This window comes from Camelus ferus, chromosome 18 (genome assembly GCF_009834535.1).
Source record: "Camelus ferus isolate YT-003-E chromosome 18, BCGSAC_Cfer_1.0, whole genome shotgun sequence".
In the NCBI taxonomy this organism is placed as follows: Eukaryota; Metazoa; Chordata; class Mammalia; order Artiodactyla; family Camelidae; genus Camelus; species Camelus ferus.
The window spans coordinates 17,214,579-17,234,893 of record NC_045713.1 but is presented as its reverse complement, the minus strand read 5'-3'; the positions used below and the strand labels follow the sequence as shown (position 1 = coordinate 17,234,893).

The 20,315-nt window shown below is 37.0% G+C and overlaps 1 protein-coding gene across 3 annotated transcripts in view; it reads left to right on the top strand.

The window, feature by feature from the left end:
- LOC102511835 (S-adenosyl-L-methionine-dependent tRNA 4-demethylwyosine synthase TYW1) overlaps positions 1-20,315 on the top strand; it is a 165,759-nt gene that overhangs the window by 98,319 nt on the left and 47,125 nt on the right. For all 3 annotated transcript variants that reach the window (XM_032460330.1, XM_006189466.3, XM_032460331.1), the window contains 2 exons: positions 5,740-5,850; positions 14,558-14,725. In XM_032460330.1, the coding sequence (XP_032316221.1) occupies positions 5,740-5,850; positions 14,558-14,725 (279 nt within the window). The remainder of the gene's footprint in view (positions 1-5,739; positions 5,851-14,557; positions 14,726-20,315) is intronic.

Below are 20,315 nucleotides of genomic sequence, written 5' to 3'. Positions count from 1 at the left end.
AGCATTTAACATTTACCTTTGGAATTTTCACCTCAATTTTCATTTCATGTATTTTCAGTCCATGCATTGCTTTCCTCTAAGAAATAAACATAAGTTAAAACCCAATTTTAAAGTCTGTCACAAAGATCTGACCTAATCTTAGAGGCTAACATCTAGGTCTCTTGCCCCACAGCCCAGCCGCACATTCCATGTGATGTTACTTTCAGGTACCCTCCCCCCTCAATATTCTTATTTTTGTGCCCACCATTGGGGGGGGGAAATCCTAGACTCTCAAATTAGACAATAGATGAAATTATAACATGCCAACTACTTGATATTTTTTATTAATCACACTGTGGCATTTTACAAATTACATTGTAGCTTGAACAGCAATTAGCTAAACTGTTTGCCTGAACTGGTTGCCTTCATCCTCAGTTATGTATTCCATACTGTTGCACCACCCCTGTCCCTACTAGGTAATAGACCACACTCAGAAAATCCTGCAGTAGTAACCAATCTAGATCCTGTGCAAATTAAAGTTACCTACTGAATCCCCAAACTAAAAAATAAGGTTTTATTCAAAATAAATGACTACAATCCAGTTTGTCCTCCAGTTTTTCCTTTTTTTTTATCTAAAAGAAGGATAAAATAAAATATTAATATGTCCTTTGCAAAGGAAATTCCAGCTCGCACCTCTGAAGCAACATCTGCACTCAATTTTTGTTTTAATTTAACCCAACTTTTTCCCATAGACTTTTAGGAACTGCTTTACCTAATTTTAAGCAGACTTTAAAGTCTCCAAAACCATCCCAGTGAGCAGTCTCCCTGCAGACACAGAGAAACTCAGAATGTGAAATTGATAATTTGAAATAAAATCTAATCAAATAAAACCTGTAATGACATTTCTTTTTCAGTAACCCCGTACTGCTTCTCTTTGTTTTTAACAGTCTAAACATTAGTATACTATAGATAAAAAGGTGAATGTACTAAAATTGATTATTTCTGTTGATCAAAAAGATACAAAGAAAGTAAAAAGGAAAGCCATAAAGTGGATTAAAATATTTCTAATACAATTATAATAGAGCTCTTATAGCCAGAATAAAGAAAGAATTTTGGGGGAAAAAAACAACAGAAAACAACCCAGTAGAAAAAGACAGCTATCCCAATAGAGAAATATTCAAAACACTTGAGCAAGTACCTCAGAAAAGTAGAGGTCAAAATGGCTAGAAACATACTCAGCTCCGTTAGTAATCAGGCAAATACAAGCTAGAACAATGCAAGAGTGGCAAAAATTGAAAAGACTAACAGCAGGTGTTGGTGAAGAAGAGAAACAGCTGGAACTCTGATCCACTGCAGGTGGGAGTGTGCAAAAATAAGTTTGGAAACCAGCCTGGCAATATCTTCACATCCCGTGACCCAGCATTTCCACTATTAGGAGCGTCCAGGAAACGTGTGCTTCTGTGCATCAGGAGTCAAGTGCAGTAACAGACATCGCAGGGCTGTTTTGTAAGAGACCCGAACAGGAAAAACCAGCCAGCCAGCAACCACTTTCACTGCTAGTTTTTCATACACTAGAGCACCAAAGGGCAGTGAAAACATGCCTGCAGCGGCAGTCAGCCATGTGGGTAATCTCACCTCAGATTCGGTGAAAGAAGCCAGACAGAATAGCGTTTTTATGTATGTTTTTTATTGAATTATAGTCCGTTTACAATGTTGTGTCAGTTTCTGACGTATAGCACAATGCTTCAGTCATACATGAATATATATATATATTCGTTTTCATATTCTTTTTCACCATAAGTTACTACAAGATGTTGAATATAGTTCCCTGTGCTGTACAGTATGAACTTGTTGTTTATCTGTTTTGTGTATAGTAGTTGGTATCTGCAAATCTCAAACTCCCAATTTATTTATCCCTTCCCACCCCTTCCCCTGTAACCATAAGTTTGTTTTCTATGTCTGTGAACCTGTTTATTTCTCTGATATAAATTACTTTTAATAATACAAATTCAAAAACATTTTCATTAGATATTAGCACAAATATGTGATCGTTATGTAAATGATTGTTGCCTAAAAATGATTGTCTGCTGGTGAGCCATACAGATGGCGCTCAGACTCAGGCTAAGGTCTAGTGCATCCCTCAAAGGCTCAGTTCATTGCCAGGATGTTTCTGTTTTGTAAATAAGTTTGTCTTTTTTTTTCTTTTTTTAAGATTCCACATGTAAGTGATATAATATGGTATTTTTCTTTCTCTCTCTGGCTTACTTCACTTAGAATGACAATCTTCAGGTCCACTCATGGTGCTGCAAATGGCATTGTTTTATTATTTTTTATGGCTGAGTAGTATTCCATTGTATAAATATACCATAACTTCTTTATCCCATAATAGCATTTTATGCAGTTTCCTCAAACAGGAAAAGCTAAACTCTAGCATTATGATAACAGCATTGTTTTATAATAAATATCTGAAAAGTGGAAACAATCCAGATGTCAATCAGTGGGGGAATGGTTGAGTAAATTGCTGTATATTCATATAATGGAATAGTAGATAACAAAGAAAATGAACAAATCTCAGCGTGCAGCAACATGGGTAAATTTTTATAAACACTGTGTTGTATGACAGAAGCAAGAAACAAAAGAATATGTGGTTCCATTTATGTGAATTTCAAACATAAGCAAAAATCTAAACTTTGATGCTAGAGTAGGATATTAGATACCTTTGAGGCAAGGGGCACGGATGGTGACTGGATAATGTGTATTTTCTTTGTGTCAATCCCTTGATTATGATTCATGTTTTATGTACATTTCTCTTTGAATGTTTATTTCACAATTTGAAAAGGTTTAGCAAAGTGAGATAGAGTCAGCCCTGGATTCGTAGTGCTTGGGTTCAGATCCCAGCTTTGCCACTTTCCAGCTGTATAACTTTGGGATATTTATTTAATAGCGCTAGCCCTCAATTTCATACCTATAATGTGAAGATAATAATCAAACCTATATTGTGTAATTTGTTGCAAAGATGAGACACATATTGGAATCTTTGCTAAGATATTAAGCACTTAGAACAACAGCTGGCACATGGCAAGGGCTGACGCACTGCTAACCCTTGGTGTTGTTTTGTTGGCCTCATTGCCAGTTTATTTGCTCAGAGGAATTTTAAGCTCCCAGGGGAATTACGTTATATGTAGAAATCCATCATGGCTCTCCATGTAGGTGAGTTTTTGTTACGGTCTCAGAAAAGTTTACTTTTTTCACTGTTTTGTGTTGTTTAGTAAGTTAATCATTAGGTATTTCATAGATGTATCTTACAGTTGTAAGTAGAATTTTCTTTGCCTTGTATTTTGTAGTTGTACGTATGGTATATATGTAGCGTGTATATGGCATATAGTAGCTAATGCTTGGTATGACTTACTGCTGCTGGCTTGGCTCTAAGTGTTACTTACTTAGATGAACATTTTTAATCCTGTGTAAAACCCCCATTTTGCACATGGAGAAACTGAGACAGAGAGTTAAAGTTGGGTAGTATGTGGTCTGGGATTCATCCTGGCCCCGGAGTCCGCATGTATCTCACTACTCTATGTTAGGAAAGCTGCTCATTTTTATATTTTTAGTTGGTAGCTGGCCAGTTTTATTTAATCTGATTTTTTTGTTGATTTTCCTAGGTTTCCAAGAAGCTAGCTATATCATTTGCAAGTAATTGTTTTGTTTTTTTTTTATACTATCCAATTATTCTTGTTCTTGCCTTATTGCTTTGATTTTAACTTTCAGGGAAGTGCTTACAAAAAGAATAGAATGTACAGTCTGCTGTTTGTTTAAATGGGAATGCCTCTGGCTTTTAAACCTTTAAGAATGGCATGGACTATTGACTGGAGAGTGTTTTCTTTATTTTAAGGATACGTTTTTTAATTTTTGCATTTACCAAATGGTTTTTCAGTTGTTTTTTTCTGTTTTGTTTTAAAATCAGGGATGGCTTTTAAATTATATCAAATGCCTTTGTGTAGCTATAAGATGATCACATGACTTTTCTGTGTTGAGGTATTAATTTGATGAATTGCATTACTGTACAGCATAATATTGAATCATCTTTGCATTCCTAGAATTTTTAACATAAGGCTCAATTTTATTTGCTAGAATTTCTATAAGGTTTTTGCATACATGAGTGCAAGTGAGGTTGGTCTGCAGTTCTCTACCATTGTTAGGTTTTGGCATTGGTTGAATTCTAGCTATGTAAAGGGAATACGGGAGATTCCTGTCTTCTCATGCATTTATATACTGCATTTTAAAAATAATTTTTGAGTACATTTTCTGGAATGGCTGCCTAATACTGCTTGTTAAAAATCTCCTTGTTATCTTCAAACATAAGCAAAAGTAGAGACAGTGGTTCTTTTGTTTTAACTGAAGTGTAGTTGATATACAATATTATGTAAGTTACAGCTGTACAGTAAAGTGACTTGCAAATTTTAATTTATAGTTATTATAAAACGTTGGCTATATTCCCTGTGTTGTATAATATATCCTGGTAGCTTATGTTATCCATAATAGTTTGTACTTAATCGTCTACTCCTACCTTGCCCCTTCCTCCTTCCCTCTCCTCACTGGTAACTACTAGTTTGTTCTCTATATCTGTGAGTCTTTCTTTTTTTGTTATATTCACTAGTTTTTTGTATTTTTTCAGGTTCCCGATGTAAGTGGTATCATATAGTATATGTCTTTCTCCCATATTTCTGCTTAGCATTATACCCTCCAAGTCTGTCCATGTTGTTGCAGATGGCAAAATTTCACTCTTTTTTATGGCCTTGTAGTATTCCGTTCTATATATGCCACATCTTTTTAATCTATACACCTGTTGATGGTCACTTAGGTTGCTTCTGTATCTTGGCAATTGTAAAGAATGTTGCTGTGAACATTGGGTTGCATGTAGAAACTGGTTTCATTTTGTTCATCTCTCACTTCACTTTGTTTTTCTCTTGAGTATTTCGAGTATGATTTGAGGTTTAGCAGTAAGGGTATTACTTGGGAATTTTCTACAGATGGATATAATCATGTACACATAACCACAGGCATCATATCACCTTTGCCATATTCTATTAATTATAGAAGGTCACAGGTCCTGCCCCTACTCTTGCTTTAGATTTTAAGCTACCATTAATCATGTTATTCTGAGATGTTTGAATAAATCTTTGAACTTTTAATAATTTGTCTAGGGTCCTGGAAGGGAGCTATAAAGTCAAAGGGTCTAATTGCTTTTCAGAAAACCAGTACCTCCTTTGCTTACATGGTAAACAAATGGCAACATTGAGAGTTCATAAATGTGCCTTTTCTGCCAACATGAGATCATGAAATAATGGGAATTCAGGAAAGAGGACAAGTAATTAGAAATTCTTACTGTAAACAACTTGAGTGATTGATACTTGAAAGCCTGAAGGTTATTTGAATTAATTTTCGAGAGTCTAAAACTATTTGGTCAATTTACTATTCTTAACTAAATTGAATTCAGTGTATTTGTCAAGAAACTCCTGGGGTATCTTATCTAATATTAGAAACTATGAGAGAAAAGAAATATGCCAATATCTGTGCCATTAGAAGGCTTCTGGGAATCTTATGACGTTGTTTACACTTAAAAAAAAAATCTTTCCACTAAATGTAACTTTGACGTATAGAAGTTCATGCAGTATTTCACCTTACCTGGATCCTCTATGAGTTGAAGAAGTTTGAAAATCTCCCTTGGTGGTAAAAACAAAGCTGGCTTTTCCTCTGTTTTAGCAACAACGGACTGTCTACAGACTGACGCTTGTGAAGGCATGGAACGTGGATGAACTCCAGGCCTATGCCGAGCTGGTGTCCCTGGGGAGCCCTGACTTCATCGAAGTGAAGGTAAGCCCCTGCTGGCCAGTGCCGGAACGCTTCCCACGGTGCACGGTTGACCACGACGGAGTTACAGTCTTCTAGAGCTCTGCAGGGGGCTCCAGATGTTTTGTCTATTTGTTCAGAAATACTAATCAGGGTCCTGGCGCTGTTGTAGGCACTGGGGATAAGAGCAGTAACGACTAAGCATTTGCTCTCACAGAGCTTGTATTTTAGTGAGAGGTAGACTGTCAACACAAAATGAATAATGAAAAACTACGTAGTAACTTTACTATGCTGAGAAATAAAATACTACTGTAGTGAGTAGTCGGTTGGCTTTTAAATAAACTTACTGTGGAACACTTCAAATAGATAGAAGAAGTAGAGAGACTGAGCTAATGAACCTGTCCATCCATCCATCACCCAGCTTCAAAAATTATCCATCCGTGTTTCAGCTATACCCCTACCCATTTTCTCTGCCCATACCCTATTATTTTGAAGCAAACCCCCACATTATTCTATTCATCCATAACTGTTTCAGTATATATTTATAAAAGATATGCACTTATTTTAAACACTTACTCAGAATACTCTTCTCACAACTAAACAATTTTAACAATAATCTCTTAAGTATTGCAACATGAAAGATTTCAAAATTGACCAATTATTTTAACAGTTTATTTTTTTTTAATTGAAGTAAGGTTGATTTATATTACTGTGTTAGTTTCAGGTATGCAGCAAAGTGATTCAGTTGTATATATATTTTTTCAGATTATTTCCCATTACAGGTTATTACAAGATACTTAATATGGTTCCTTGTGCTATAAGTAAATCCTTGTTTCTTATCTATTTTTTGTATAGTAGTTTGTGTCTGTTAATCTCATCCTCCTAATTTATCCCGCCCCTCCTCCCTTTCCCCTTTGGTAACTGTAAGTTTATTTTTTATGTCTGTGAGTCTGTTTCTGTTTTGTAAATAAGTTCATTTGTATCATTTTTTTAGGTTCCACATATAGGTGATATTATGTGATATTTGTCTTTATCTGACTTACTTCACTTAGTGTGATATTCTCTAGGTCCACCCATGTTGCTGCAAATGGTAATACTTCATTCTTTTTATGGCTGAGTAATATTCCATTATATATAGCATCTATATATTCCACTATTAATGTATTAAGATAATATTATAATAAATAATATACAATATATTAATAATGAAATATATATTCCATTGTATATTTTATATATAATATTCCATTGTGTGTGTATATGTATATATACAGACACACACTACCTCTTCTTAAGCCAATTGTCTAACGTATTTTTTAATCTGGGTTCAAGTAATGGTCATAGTTGGATTACTTCTCTCTTGAATTTTAAAAAAATCTATTAGTCCTCTTCCACGTGTTTATTTTAACCTCCTTGTCATTTATTTTGTTGAAGAACATGGACTACTTACTCTGGTTATTTCCCTATATTTTTATTTTAGGTTTTTCTGATTGTATGTTCCTCTGCCCCTTATAATTTCTTGTGGTTTAGTGGTTAGATCAGAAGAAGATTGATTAGGGGTGTGTGTGTGTGTGTGTGTGTGTGTGTGTGTGTGTGTGTGTTTGCATTTCAAGGCTGTTTCTTTGGTGGTAGTGTCTGCTTCCAGCAGGAAGCATGTGACGTCTGGCTGTCTCCGTTATATTTTTGCCAGTGTTCCTTTAGGATAGGTTCTTGTAAGTGGCCTGATGTGTCAAAAGGTAAATGCACTGCTAGATATTGTGGTTGGCTGTTTGGATTTCATAAGCAGGAAGGCTTCTCTGAGGAGGTGTCTCTTAAAACTTGATACCTATGTAGTAAGAAGCAGCACAACATGCAGAGGCTTGGGGTCGGAGCTTTCCGGGCAGATGGCAGAGCTGGTGTACAGAGGTCCTGTGTGATCTCTGCGGGGTGGTTGGAGTTGGCCACAGTACAAGATGAACCAGAGAGGTGTGCTGGGGCCAGATTTTGTTAGGCCTTTCCAGCAAGGATAAGAGAATTGGACTTTATACTAAATTTAATAAGCTTTTTTTTTCCTGTTGTTTTTCTTTTCTGTCTTCCATTAATTCCCACTCTGATCATTATTTCCTTCTTTCTTCTTGCTTTAGGTTGAGTTTGCTCTTTTTCTAGTTTCTTAAGGTCAAAGTTTCAGGTATTGATTTGAGATCTTTCTTTTAAAAAAAATTTTTTTTTTTTTTTAAAGGAGGTACTGGGGATTGAACCTAGGACCTTGTGCATAGAAAGCATGCACTCTACCACTGATCTATACCCTGCTCCCTATTGAGGAGCTTTGTTTTAATCCTGGGTGTACTAGGAAAGCACTTTAAGCTGAAGAGTGATGTGATCTGATTTATGAGTTTAAAAGAGCACCCTGCTGTCATCCTGAATGGATTATAGCGGGCAGTAGTAGAAGTAGGTGGGTCAGTACAAAATGATTGCTGAATCTAAGCAGGAGATGCGATGACTTGTTTTGGGGAAGTTCAGTGGTATATGGCTGGAGACAAGTGAGTGCATTTGGGCTGGCCTTTGGCAATAGATCCAACAGAACTTGCCGCTAGATGATGTGTAGGAGTGAGAGAACAAAAGAAGTCAAGAATAGCTCCTGGGTTTTTGGCCAAAGCAGTCGTGTGGATGTGGAACAGTTTGCTGAGATGGAAAAGACCAGTGGAGGAGGGAGACAAGTCTGGGAAGTAATTTCAGGAATTCTATGTTGGCCTTAATAATTTGAGATATCTTTTAAATGTCCAAGTGTCAGTTCAGACAGGCCATAAATTATATAGCTTGGAGTTCTGGGGATGAGACAGGCTTGGCAGCGATGATTTGGAGGTCACCAGCATGAGATGGTAGTTCAAGCTATGGAGTGTTAAAGAGGCAAATAATGGCTTTCGGAGATAACTAAGAATGTACAAAATAAGAGAGAGTGACCAGAAAATTCATCCAGTCTCTCAAAGCTCCACTCTTCAGTTTATGTTTATGAAGCTGGATGTACTGTACGTCATATCAGAGGAAATTTCAGTTTTATAGCTGTTTTTAGTAAGTTCAGCTTTCTGTGTTACTGAGCTCTGGGAGGGCTGGGGACATGGGGACAGATGAAATATTGCTGTGTGAATGCGCAGCAGTCTCCAGTCAAGTCAGAGACACTCTTTTCTTTTGAAACTACTCTTAATTTCAAAAGGCTGCTTTTGGCAAGAGCTCAAATAATGCAGAGATACAAACCACATCTTAAATGTATCTGTTGACTTGAGAAAATCTTACCAACGTCAGGGAGTGGTGAGTGATGTTTTAATTTATGATTTAGCTATTAAAGAATGCTGCTTCAAATTGTGTTGCAGTGAAACCTCTGTTATAAAGCGAGTTGGCTGGATCACCTTTTCCTTCCTTCCTTCTTTCTTTGCAGTCATATTTTCTACAATGAGCAAGATATTCTATAGTCTGAAAAGAATCAACCAAAGTTATTTTTGAAAGGAAGATGGCTACTTTGTAAACAATGTCATTCTCTGATGGATGTTTTTAGTTAGGCAAACTATTAATATACGGAGAAAATGGATGAAGCCTTCTGTCTCTAGTTCAGACGTTATAACAAAGACATAGTTTCTTTCAAATGAGATTTCCATTTTGCTATTTTATCCCCGCATTCAACAAGTATTTTTGAGCTCTCTCCATGTGCCAGAGCTCGTCAAAGCCTCATAGAGATTTTTTGTATCTAAGTCTGGATATGCTATTAGGGAAATGGATGTCTTATTGAACAAGGCAAAGTGTACAGAAGTAAAATGAACTATGGTGAGAGATTGTTTTATTGAAAAGTTCTCGGGGGAATGTACAATCTAATCATAATTTTAAAATGTCTTATTTAAATTATAAAATGTAATGTGTTAGATAACAGTCTGCGTTGTGTCAGGGGAAAACGTGGTGACGATCATCTTGTCTCATGTGGAAAACCTGTGACGTCAAGTACTGGGGCCTTTGAGGACTGGATCATGTAGTTTATTAAATTCAGCTCTCACTTGTCCAGCAAGTAAATAAAGTATCTTCCTCTTAAACTGAAGTAGGAAAAGGGATGTTTATAGAAAATAGTGTACTGTTAAGAAACAAAGCAAGCTATAGAATAATATTTATTATTTGATTAAATGTTTAACAGTGTATGTTTAGATATATTTATATAAGAAAAGTGTGGAAAGATATATATCAGATTGTTAGTGTTTTATTTGGGAGAAGGAGAAGAAAAGGCTTATACTTTTTATATTTCTGTGTTGTATGACTTACTGCAGTGAGCATGCATTTCTTCTATGATTCAAATGATTGAAGTGAAATGAGTAAATGGAGAAGGTGTGCTTTCCTGCTCAGTTGGGTTAAACCGATGTCTGAAAAGGCAACTTTTTGTTGCTGTTGTCTTACTAATTAAAGTTAAAATTTTCTAAAATGGAGAGTTTTAAAAATAATAATAATAAATCCTCTCCAAAAAAACATTTGGTAAGAGTTTGCAGTATGGCAGCCTGAGATAACCTCAGATTCCTCCAAAAATGAACACTTAGAAGTAAATGTTATGATGACCATACTGTTGCGAGGATAGTCAATCTGTCAAGTCTGTAAGGGAATTCCTTAGGGGCTAGGAGGAGAGAGACTGCCCCAGTGGTATTCCACAGCTCTAGTAGGGACAGGACTTGGGTAAAAAGGCAGAAGACTAGGCCCTTTCACTTTTAGTGAAAGGACAAATTAGGAAAAAATTCACCCACTGACACAGCTGGCACTTGGAGGTTTATCCCTTACCTGTGCTCTTGGTCAAAAGAAAAAGTCTCTCAGGGCCTAACCCTCAAAAGGGGTTGGTGTTAAAATTAAATAGTACCTCCAGGTCACATAAATGCCCGGAAGGTGTGAAACTGATAATACAAGTTGGTACCTGGGGGTCTCTGCAGAAGCAAACACAACACTATTCATCCTTTGCCTGTGTTTCTGGGACGGGGTGTGTACGTGGAAGGTGCAGGGGGCTCGGCATCATCTCCGGTGGGGAAGGTTTGTAAACTTCGGTACATTCCTGAAGTGTACTGATGTAGCCTGGGACAGGTGATGTACTCTCCTTGACTCCATATTTCCTCAGTATTAGCAGTAGTATAATAATATCAACTTAATAGGTTTGTTTTGAGAATTCAGTGGGTTAACATATGCCTGGATTCAGTAAATGTTTAGATCACTTTTCATCAAGCACATTTATTTAAAATAAATCAATAGAAGCTAATTTTTAAAATTGTATTGATTTTCTCTTTTCATTCACTGCTAGTCTTGTAAAATATTTCTCTGTTACATCCCCTGTAAATTAACATGTATTTTAGCTTCATTAGGCCTAAATAAGCCTGTATTTGCTAGCCTGGGTATATTAACTGTCATTATTTGCTTACTTGTTTGTGAGAGTGTGTTTCGTGTTATAAACATCTGCCTTATTGAAAAACTTTCATAACACAATCCATTTGTACATGAAATACTGTCTTTGTATTCTCTGCCTTGCATTGCACCTTGAGAAGAGTAAGTGCTCAGTAATTATTTGTTGTCAAATGATTTAAAACTCTCTTCCCATCAGCGCTGTGACTGTCTACGGAGCTCAGTTCTTGCAGAAGGCATCTTACAAAACAAGTGTCTTAGCATAGCCTCACTCTTTTCTTCACACAAAAGTAAGGAAAATTACTCATTGTTCATGTGTTGCAATGCCTAGCCAGTGTTTATCAGTTGGTTCATAATCATTAAAGAGTAGAAAAGCCCTGAAAAATATGAATGAAATTTTATATTAGATCCAAAAAGTGTTCTGGAGTTTAATGTCTTAGAAGAAGATGTGGCTTGATCTTTGGGTCATTCAGGGTAGATTGGTTGGGGGTATAGAAGAGAACAGGGCACAGCCCCTGCCTTCTGAGAGCTCAGAATTTAGGCACATTGTACTAGCAGTTGTCTGATAAGAGATATGCACAGGGTGTGATGAGATTGGGGTCAGATGAGACAGGGCTTCCTGACCGAAGATTAAAGACATGATAGAGCATTTAGCCAGGTAAAGGCTGGATGCTGAGGGGGGCAGTCCAGTGAGAAGGCCTCGTGTGCTGTGCTAAGAAAGAAACGTGGGCTAGTTTTGTGGGGGCAGAAAGGAGTGACATGTATCGGTGCAGTCATGAAGGCAACATTTCTTTTCTCATCAAACAGTAGGGGACAAAAACAATGTCAGGAGTCTTTTGACACCCAGTCAGTTTAATTACAATGTCAAGAGCCGAAATACTGCTCTTCCCACAGACTTAGAATCCCCAGGTAAGCTTTCTAAGCAGCCAGTAGAAAAGGCCTTATGGCCCACATCTCCTAGAGCAGAGTGTCCACCCGAGAGTCACCAGTGTGCTGGTGTGGGTCATGCTGTTCAACGGAAACTCGAAGATGCATCAGTGTCCTGTTCTTCAGGAACTTTCTTTGAGTCTCTGCTTGTCACTCCTCAGCCTAAGGATTCTAAGGGAGTGCTTTCCGTTGCCACATAGTTTCCATTTTCCCCCCAAAGAACTTGGAGTTGGTGATGAAATGAGGTGTGAGTGAGGGATGAGAAGGTGGCAGACGGCTACGATATGAGGGAAAATGAAACGTTTTTAGACAGTTCAGGGGCAAATGTGATCAAGAATAAAGTCAAGGCAAGTGATCAGTAGGCTCGAGGGTAGGATGAAGTGACGCCGCCCAAGCAGAGAGGGGAGCCCTGGAGAGCGGGGCTGGGGCGCCAGACTGAGGGAGGGCTCGGGGGTTCCGGAGGTGACTTGTAGACCAGTTCCCTGAGGCCAGTGTCTACGCATCACATTTCTGTCAGGTGACGGCTCAGGCTCTGACGTTGGCTTAGGAAGTTACCCAGAGAATTTTGTCTGGTTAAAATGAGAATTTTTACATGAAAATACTTTAACTATAAATATAGCATGGTGCAAATGTATAGAATAGTATTATGTAAAGACATAGTGAAGAACTATGGCGTTCATTCTCTCATTTCCTTTCCAAACAAAATCTCTCCTTAATTTTTCACAATTTATTATTGCTGAATAATAAATATTAAAGTATTTCCCAAAGCTGTTATCATGAATATAGATGTTACCTAAAACCTTTGCTTCAATGAACTAACTTTTTAAGTACTAAAAATAAATTCCCTTGAATTATCTACTATCTACATGGTTGTTCATATAATTCATACATCATACACAGTGTTTAAAGTGAAGTTCATTTTTATGACTAATTTGACTTATGAATAAATTATTTTCATGATTTTTCTAATACATTTGGGTGGGTTTAGTACAATCTTTCGGCCAGGTTTTCTTAAAGAATGTTTTAAACTATTATTTGCTCTTTTTTTCAGCTAAAACTCAAACTCAGTTTAATGAATTCTGTAAATCACTGGGCTGATAGAGAAGATTCTCTTGTTTATTGTACTTAAGGCAGGGTCACCTATGGTTTATGTTCAGCCAAGGTCATCTCAGTGTAGTATACCAGTAGTCTTTTGGAACAGCCATCTGGAGTAGAGGCTCATTTGCAGAACTTATCTGAGTTTTTGGCCACCTCCCGGCCCTGCCATCTGTAGAGTCAGGGTCACTCTGCAGTACTCATTTGTGGGCTTTTCATTTAATGTCACTCTACTCCCTCCAACCTGTGTGTCCGTGTCCGTGTGTGTGTGTGTGTGTGTGTGTGTGTGTGTATGCCTATGTGCACGTGTCTTTCTGTTTTAGTTAATTCCCTACAGTAGCAGCGTATCTAGAATGTTCAAATCCTTTGTTAAGAAGGTTTGATCTCTTAGGTATTTAGAAAGCCTACAAAGTTTAGATATCCCTTATTATTAGAAAATCAGTCATTAATCACTTATCACTATGTAACTTAGAGAACTTAGTTGTGAAACTCTTGGGTCTTGTATGCCTGGGCTGACAGGTAGCATTCAAAAGAGTTAGAAACCAATTTATCTTACTGCATTTGTACTGAATGGGAATTTCTGTAGAGGTAGATACATGTATATACATGTGCATGTGTGTAAAGGTATATATATGTGTACCTACAGTTGTATTTTCATTTTGGCACGATTCTGTTTTTATTCATATCCACATAAAAAATGCATTAGCAAGGTGATCTCCTTAAATAATTCTAATGGGACCCGTATCTGGCCCTTTATAGAAGCTTACCAACCTCAAATTTAAACTGTACTAGAGAATGGGAGCTCATTTTATTTTACCAGTGAATAAATTATTCATTGAATTTTTATGGGTATCTACTATGGCTCCATTATTGTACTAGGGGATTATAATCCCCTGAGAATTAATCTGTTATAATGCACGCATGAATCTGGATGGAAAGGTATGTTACTGGTTCAGATATTTTATTGTGACTAGATAGCACAGATGGTGACATAGCACAAAGCACAGGTACCCGAGCCCCAGCCTTGTTACGGGGTGCAGAGGGTGTCAGCCTGGGAGCGCCAAGGTGGTCTTTGTCACTCACTTCGTATATGAGTTCCTGAGCAAATTATATCATCTTTGTATTACTTTCTTCACTTTAAAGTATGGATTGGATTGGACTGGGTTGGGTTGGGTTGGATTGGACTGGACAGACTGGATTGGATCGGATTGGACTGGACTGGATTAGATGACCTCTAGAAGCCTTTCTGGCTCTGGAACTCTTACTCTATGACATGTAAATAGGTCTGCAACTGCCTCTAACCGTTGTGATGTTTCCACAGGGCGTTACCTACTGTGGAGAGAGTTCAGCAAGCAGTCTTACCATGGCCAATGTGCCCTGGCATGAGGAAGTGGCACGCTTTGTCTGTGAGCTGGTGGAACTGATCCCCGACTATGAAATTGCTTGTGAACATGAACATTCCAACTGCCTCCTGATAGCTCACAAAAAGGTAAGAGTAACTTAAATATGCATTCTTCTGTCACCTTGTCCTTCCTGCTCCTTTCTTCTCTTTTTATTTTCCCTTCACCTTATTACAGTGAAGATCTACTTGTTTGCCACCTTTCCTAAAGCAAATGTTAAGAAGGCCCTGAGTTCTGTCTGTTGGGCTCATAAATTTTCTTTTCTGTGTGAGAGTGCTTTGTTTTTAGACCTCGCCAAGGCACTGGAAATGCTTTCTGGTTTGTAATTGGTGCATACTGCGAACAAAATAAAACACTCTTGTAATAACCTCTAGTCCTTTCCCAGAATGACAAGGGAAAGCTAAAACCCCTATGAGTGTTTCTGACTGTTTGAAGAAATATTGAGGTATTTATCAAATTTTAAATAATACTAAATCTTAGCCTCTTAGCAGTGTTTCTGGGATTTTGATTTTCCTTTTTCCTCTTTAGTATTTTTGTTAGACAGAACAAGTACCAGAGTTCAATGTATTTCTTAAGTAAATAATGCCTAGCAAAGGAAAAATTCAGTTTTTGGTGGAGGTAGACCACTAAAAGGAAAAAATGCTAATTAGAAGGCCAGTGTTATGAGTAGCAATCATTTTGATACGTCATTTCTGAAATAATGTAGTGTCTGGGATTTGATTCAAAATACCATGAGGTAAGAAGTGTATGTATGGATGTATGGATGGGCTGAGGGTTGTCGAGGCTACGTGATAGATACTTACAGGTTTATTTTACTGTTCTACCTAGTTTTCCAAATTCTCTGTTAAAAATGCTTTTTAAAAAAGTGGACATGGATGAACCTTGAAAGCATTATTCTAGGTGAAAAATCCAGACACAATAGGTCACATGTTGTATGATTACACTTATATGAAATGGCAAGAATAGGTGTATCCTTAGAGACAGAAAGTAGTTTGGTGGTTGCCAGGAGCTGGAAGAGCAGACTCCGGGAGAAATGACTGCTAATAGGATGGGATTTCTTTTTGGGGTGGTGAAAATGTTCTGGTTTTCTATAGTGGTGTTGGTTGTACAACTTTGTGACTGTGCTAAAAACCACTGAGTTGTATACCTTATGGTATGTGAATTATATGTATCACAATAAAAATAAATTATGCCAAAAAGGTAATTAAGGATGGGCTACCTTTTCTTATATAAATGCTTTTTTTGTGCAAGTGAAGTCAGGCTTAATTTGAACATGAAAGACTCACTTTTTACTCCTCTCCAAACCCAAGTGACTTCCTGAACAGCTTCTGAGGTTAATGACATTTAATAATATTAGAATCACTCAATTAAAATTTCAAACGGTCTAGTCTCAAACAAACATGAGTTTAAAAGGTCTTCATGCTTTGGTTGCAATTAGATTATATATAGATGACCTATGATCTGTCAGAGTTAAATATTTAGACAGAATAATATGTTCTGGGAGCATCAAAGAACAAAGAAATGAAGGCTGCCTATTTGAAAGGTTTGAAATGCTAATTAAAATAGCTCCAAAGACAATTAACTTACAAGGTAAATCTTAAAAATTAAAGCCAAAAGACTGAATTTTATTTTCTAGCTTTTTATTCATTGTTAAACCTTTTTAGGTAAGATGATAGTGTCTTTTAAAAAATTATTTGATTGAAGGGGCAGTGCTCTGGAAATTGCCCTGACAGTAGTGGTAAAATCCTCTCTCCCTCCATTAAGCCTGTTCTTCACACGATAGCCAAAGAAGTCTACAGAATGTAGATCGCTACTGCGTAGGTGCCATGCATGACGTCTCATTACTTCTAGCATGAAAATCAAAATCCTTAATGTCGCCTCTAGGATTCTGTGTCATCAGTCATCATCTAGACATCAGTCTATGTCATCAGTCTCTTTCCAGCTTCTTCAACTCCTCTTCCTTCTCTTTCTGCACTTCTTTCATTTTTCACAGCCATAATAGGTCTTATTTTTCCTCCAGTTAGGCTGGGATTATATACTCTTTCTGTTCTTTTAGTGGTTGCACTAGAAATTACTGCATGCATCCCTGACTAATCAAAGTCTAATAGTTAAAATATTTTTACCCTCTAACTGTGCAAAGAAACTTTAGAAACTTAACCTCCATTTTCCCCTTCCAACTCACATGCTGTTTTTATCGTGCATATTAACTATAAACGAGTGTGAGGACAGTATCGTTACTGCTTTCGGCAGTCAATATTTAGATTTACCTACATTTTAAACAAATTTTATTCTCTACTCCTTTTTGTATTTTTGACCCTCCATCAGGGATTATTCTCCTTCTGCCCCCAAAACACCTTTCAAAATTTTCTTCAGAGTCTGATGGCAGACTCTCAGTTTTTGTTTGTTTGAAAATGTATATTTTGGCTGGGTATCAAACTCTAGGTTGGCGTTTGTATCCTATCAATGTGTTAAAGATATTCCCCTGAATTTAAATGCCATTGTTGAAGAGTCAGCTGTTTGTTGCTTCTTTTAGGGTGATTTGTTGCTTTCCCCTCTCTGGCTTCTTTTTCTCCCCCTTTGATTTTATGCTCTGATGTGTCTAGATGTGAACTTACCTTTATTTTCCTCCATGGGACTTTTGGGCTTCATAGATCTGTGGATTGGTACTTTATATTGGTGGTTGAAAACTTCTCAGCTTTTATTTCATTAAATATTTCTTCTTCCTCATTACCTCTTTTCGTTTGAAACTCCAATTAAACATATGTTAGACTTATGTATTTTTTTTTATGTTTTGCCTTCTCATTTGTGTATTTTATTTCATTTGGACAATTTCTTTTTTTTTTTTTTTAATTTGTTTTGTCTTGGGGGGAGGTAATTAGGTTTGTTTGTTTAATTTTTTTAATGGGGGTACTTGGGATTGAACCCAAGATCTCGTGTACACTAAGCATGCACTGTGTCACTGAGCTGTACTCTCCCTCCTCGACAGATTCTTTTGACTTACATTGTAATTCACTGATTTTTGTTTCAGCTGTGTTTTATATGCTATTAAATTCAACACCAGTTTCTTAATATTGGATATTGTGTTTTTCAGTTATATAATTTCTGTTTGTTTTATTTGTTTCAAATATGATATGTCACACTGTATAATTTCCAGCTCCCAGCTGAAATTTTTAAGCTTGGCTTTTATCTTCTTGACTACTAGAAATATAGCTGTTTCATTGTTTGTGTCTGATAATAACAATATCTGAAGTCTTTGTGAATTTGTTTCTGTTATCTGTTCTTTCTGCAGGTTCTCATTCATGCTGTCTTCTTATGTGCCTTGCTATCTGATTGTGTTGTGTATATTTTATTTAGAAAGTTATTTATAGAAGTAATATAAGGTTAAGGATTAGAATATCACTTCTAATATTTAGAGATAAATGTTTTAACCTCATTTTTTCATATGGAAATTGAGGTCAGATGGTGAAGAGACTTGCTTAAAGTCTTAAAAAATGGCTGAGCCAAATCTAGACCCACAGCCTCCTACTAGTTCATTGATCTTTCTTATACTACAGGGCATCTTTTGACACCACTGGCCATATTCAAGGGAACGTTTAAAACATGGCAATTTAATTTTAGACCAATATTTGGCATTAGTCTCTTAAGATTTTTTTCTCTCTTCCCGCTGTACCAGTGTAAGCATGGGCATAGAAGAAATAAATAGCTTTATATCTCATTCAGGCCAATTTAGTTCTGTAAGTGTTTATTGAACACTTGCTGAATTCTGGACACCAGACTGTGCAGTGAGGTCCACAGCATGGTGACGAATGTCAAGCACACAGAGTTCACCGAAAAAGAGACTTAACACGATCTTAGCACCACCACTTGTTAACTTGTTTAATCTTCTTATAGTTAATGGATGGTTAAGAGGTTATGTGTGGAGTCGGGTTGATTAGTGTTTGAATCTTGGCCCCTGATGTCTTTCTAGGTTTTCATCTGGAAAATGAAATATTATTCATTTCAATACTACTTTAGAATATTGTTATGAAATATTTAATACAGCTCCTGACTCATAGGAAGATTCAATTATTGCTGCTTCAGTTACTGTTATTTCTTTTATTTATGAAACTAGCTAGTTTTTGACGAGTGCTTAATATGCAGATACCGTGTCAGACGTACTTTTTAATCCTCACAATGACCTTATAAGGTAAGTATTGACATTCCTGTTTTATAAATGAAAAAACTGTAACATCAAGAGGTTAGGTCACTTGTTGAAGGTGAAACAGGCAGTCAGTAGTAGAAGTGAGATTTGAACCTTGGCATCTGACTCCATAGCCTGTATTTTCTCCTTTCCTTCTCTTCCTTTCTCCCTCCCTCCCTTTTTTTTTTTTTCCTTTTAAATTTAGAAATGATGTCAAATTTACAAAAAGTGCAGAAATAAAATAGTACAAGGAGCACACAGATTCACAAATTCACCTGTTGTTACCATTTGCTTTATCATTTATCATTTGCTTTACCAAGCAGTTTTGTCTATTAAAATATGATCAAAAGAAATGTAACATAACCTAATGTTGAAACTGTGAAGTCTCCCAAGCTCCTAGTTCATGTGGTACCCAACAGATGTCCAGGATCACTGCATTTCCCTCCAGAGTTTAAGATACCCTGGTGAGTGTTCTGCATGTACAGTGTGGGAACCATGGCTCTAAGGAAACAATACAAAAACTCATTCAAGGTGAAGTAGACGCTCATATGGATTATTTCTCAGTATTTTCTGGTGCCTCTTTTCCTTTTCATTGTTGTTACTGAAGTATGAACAACTCATCGTTTTCCAGTCACTTCCTACTCTCTGATTTTACAGTAGTGCCTCCTGAAGGAGATGAAAATACAGTTTCTTATGAAGAAGCCACTTCTCACACCTGGTCATTTGGCTTTTTTCTTCTGGCTCACAAGCTGGGAAAGGTCACCTGAAACCAGAGAGGTCAGAATCATCAAATGACTGATTCTGATTCCCTGTTTTCTTAGGAGATGACTCAATTTCTGCTCATAATCCCAGGGCTTCTGAATGAGAGTACAAGCTGCAGTTGCCTTGAAGGACTGCTTTCTTACTGTCACACCAGAAGACGGCCATGAAAGAAAACAGAGTACTATGTCTTTTTATTTTGAAATGATTATAGAAGCATAGGAAATTGCAGAAATAGTGCAGAAAGGCTCATGTACCCTTCACCCAGTTTTCCCCTGTGATAGCATCTTCCATGTCTATAGGACACTATCACAACCAGGAAATAGACATCGGTACAATCCGTAGACCTTGTTCAGATTTCACCAGTTTTAAGCTCATTCATCTGTGTGTGCATAGTTAGTTCTCTGCCATTTTATCACATGTAGAGTTGTAATCAAGTCACAAAACTATTCTGGTACCAGAAAGATCTTTGTCATGCTACCTAACCCCTTGTAGTCTGACCTACCCTCCTTCCCCAGCCTAACCTCTGGCAACCACTAGTCTGTTCTCCATCTTTATAATTTTATCATCTTGAGGATCACGTATAAACAGAATCATTAAAATGTGAGCTTTTGAGATCAACTTTTTTCCACTCGTCATAATGCCCTTAAGATCTATCTGACTCATTGCACATGTCAATATCTTATTCCTTTTTCTTGCTGCGTACTAGTCCACGGTGTGGATGTACCATGCTTTGTTTA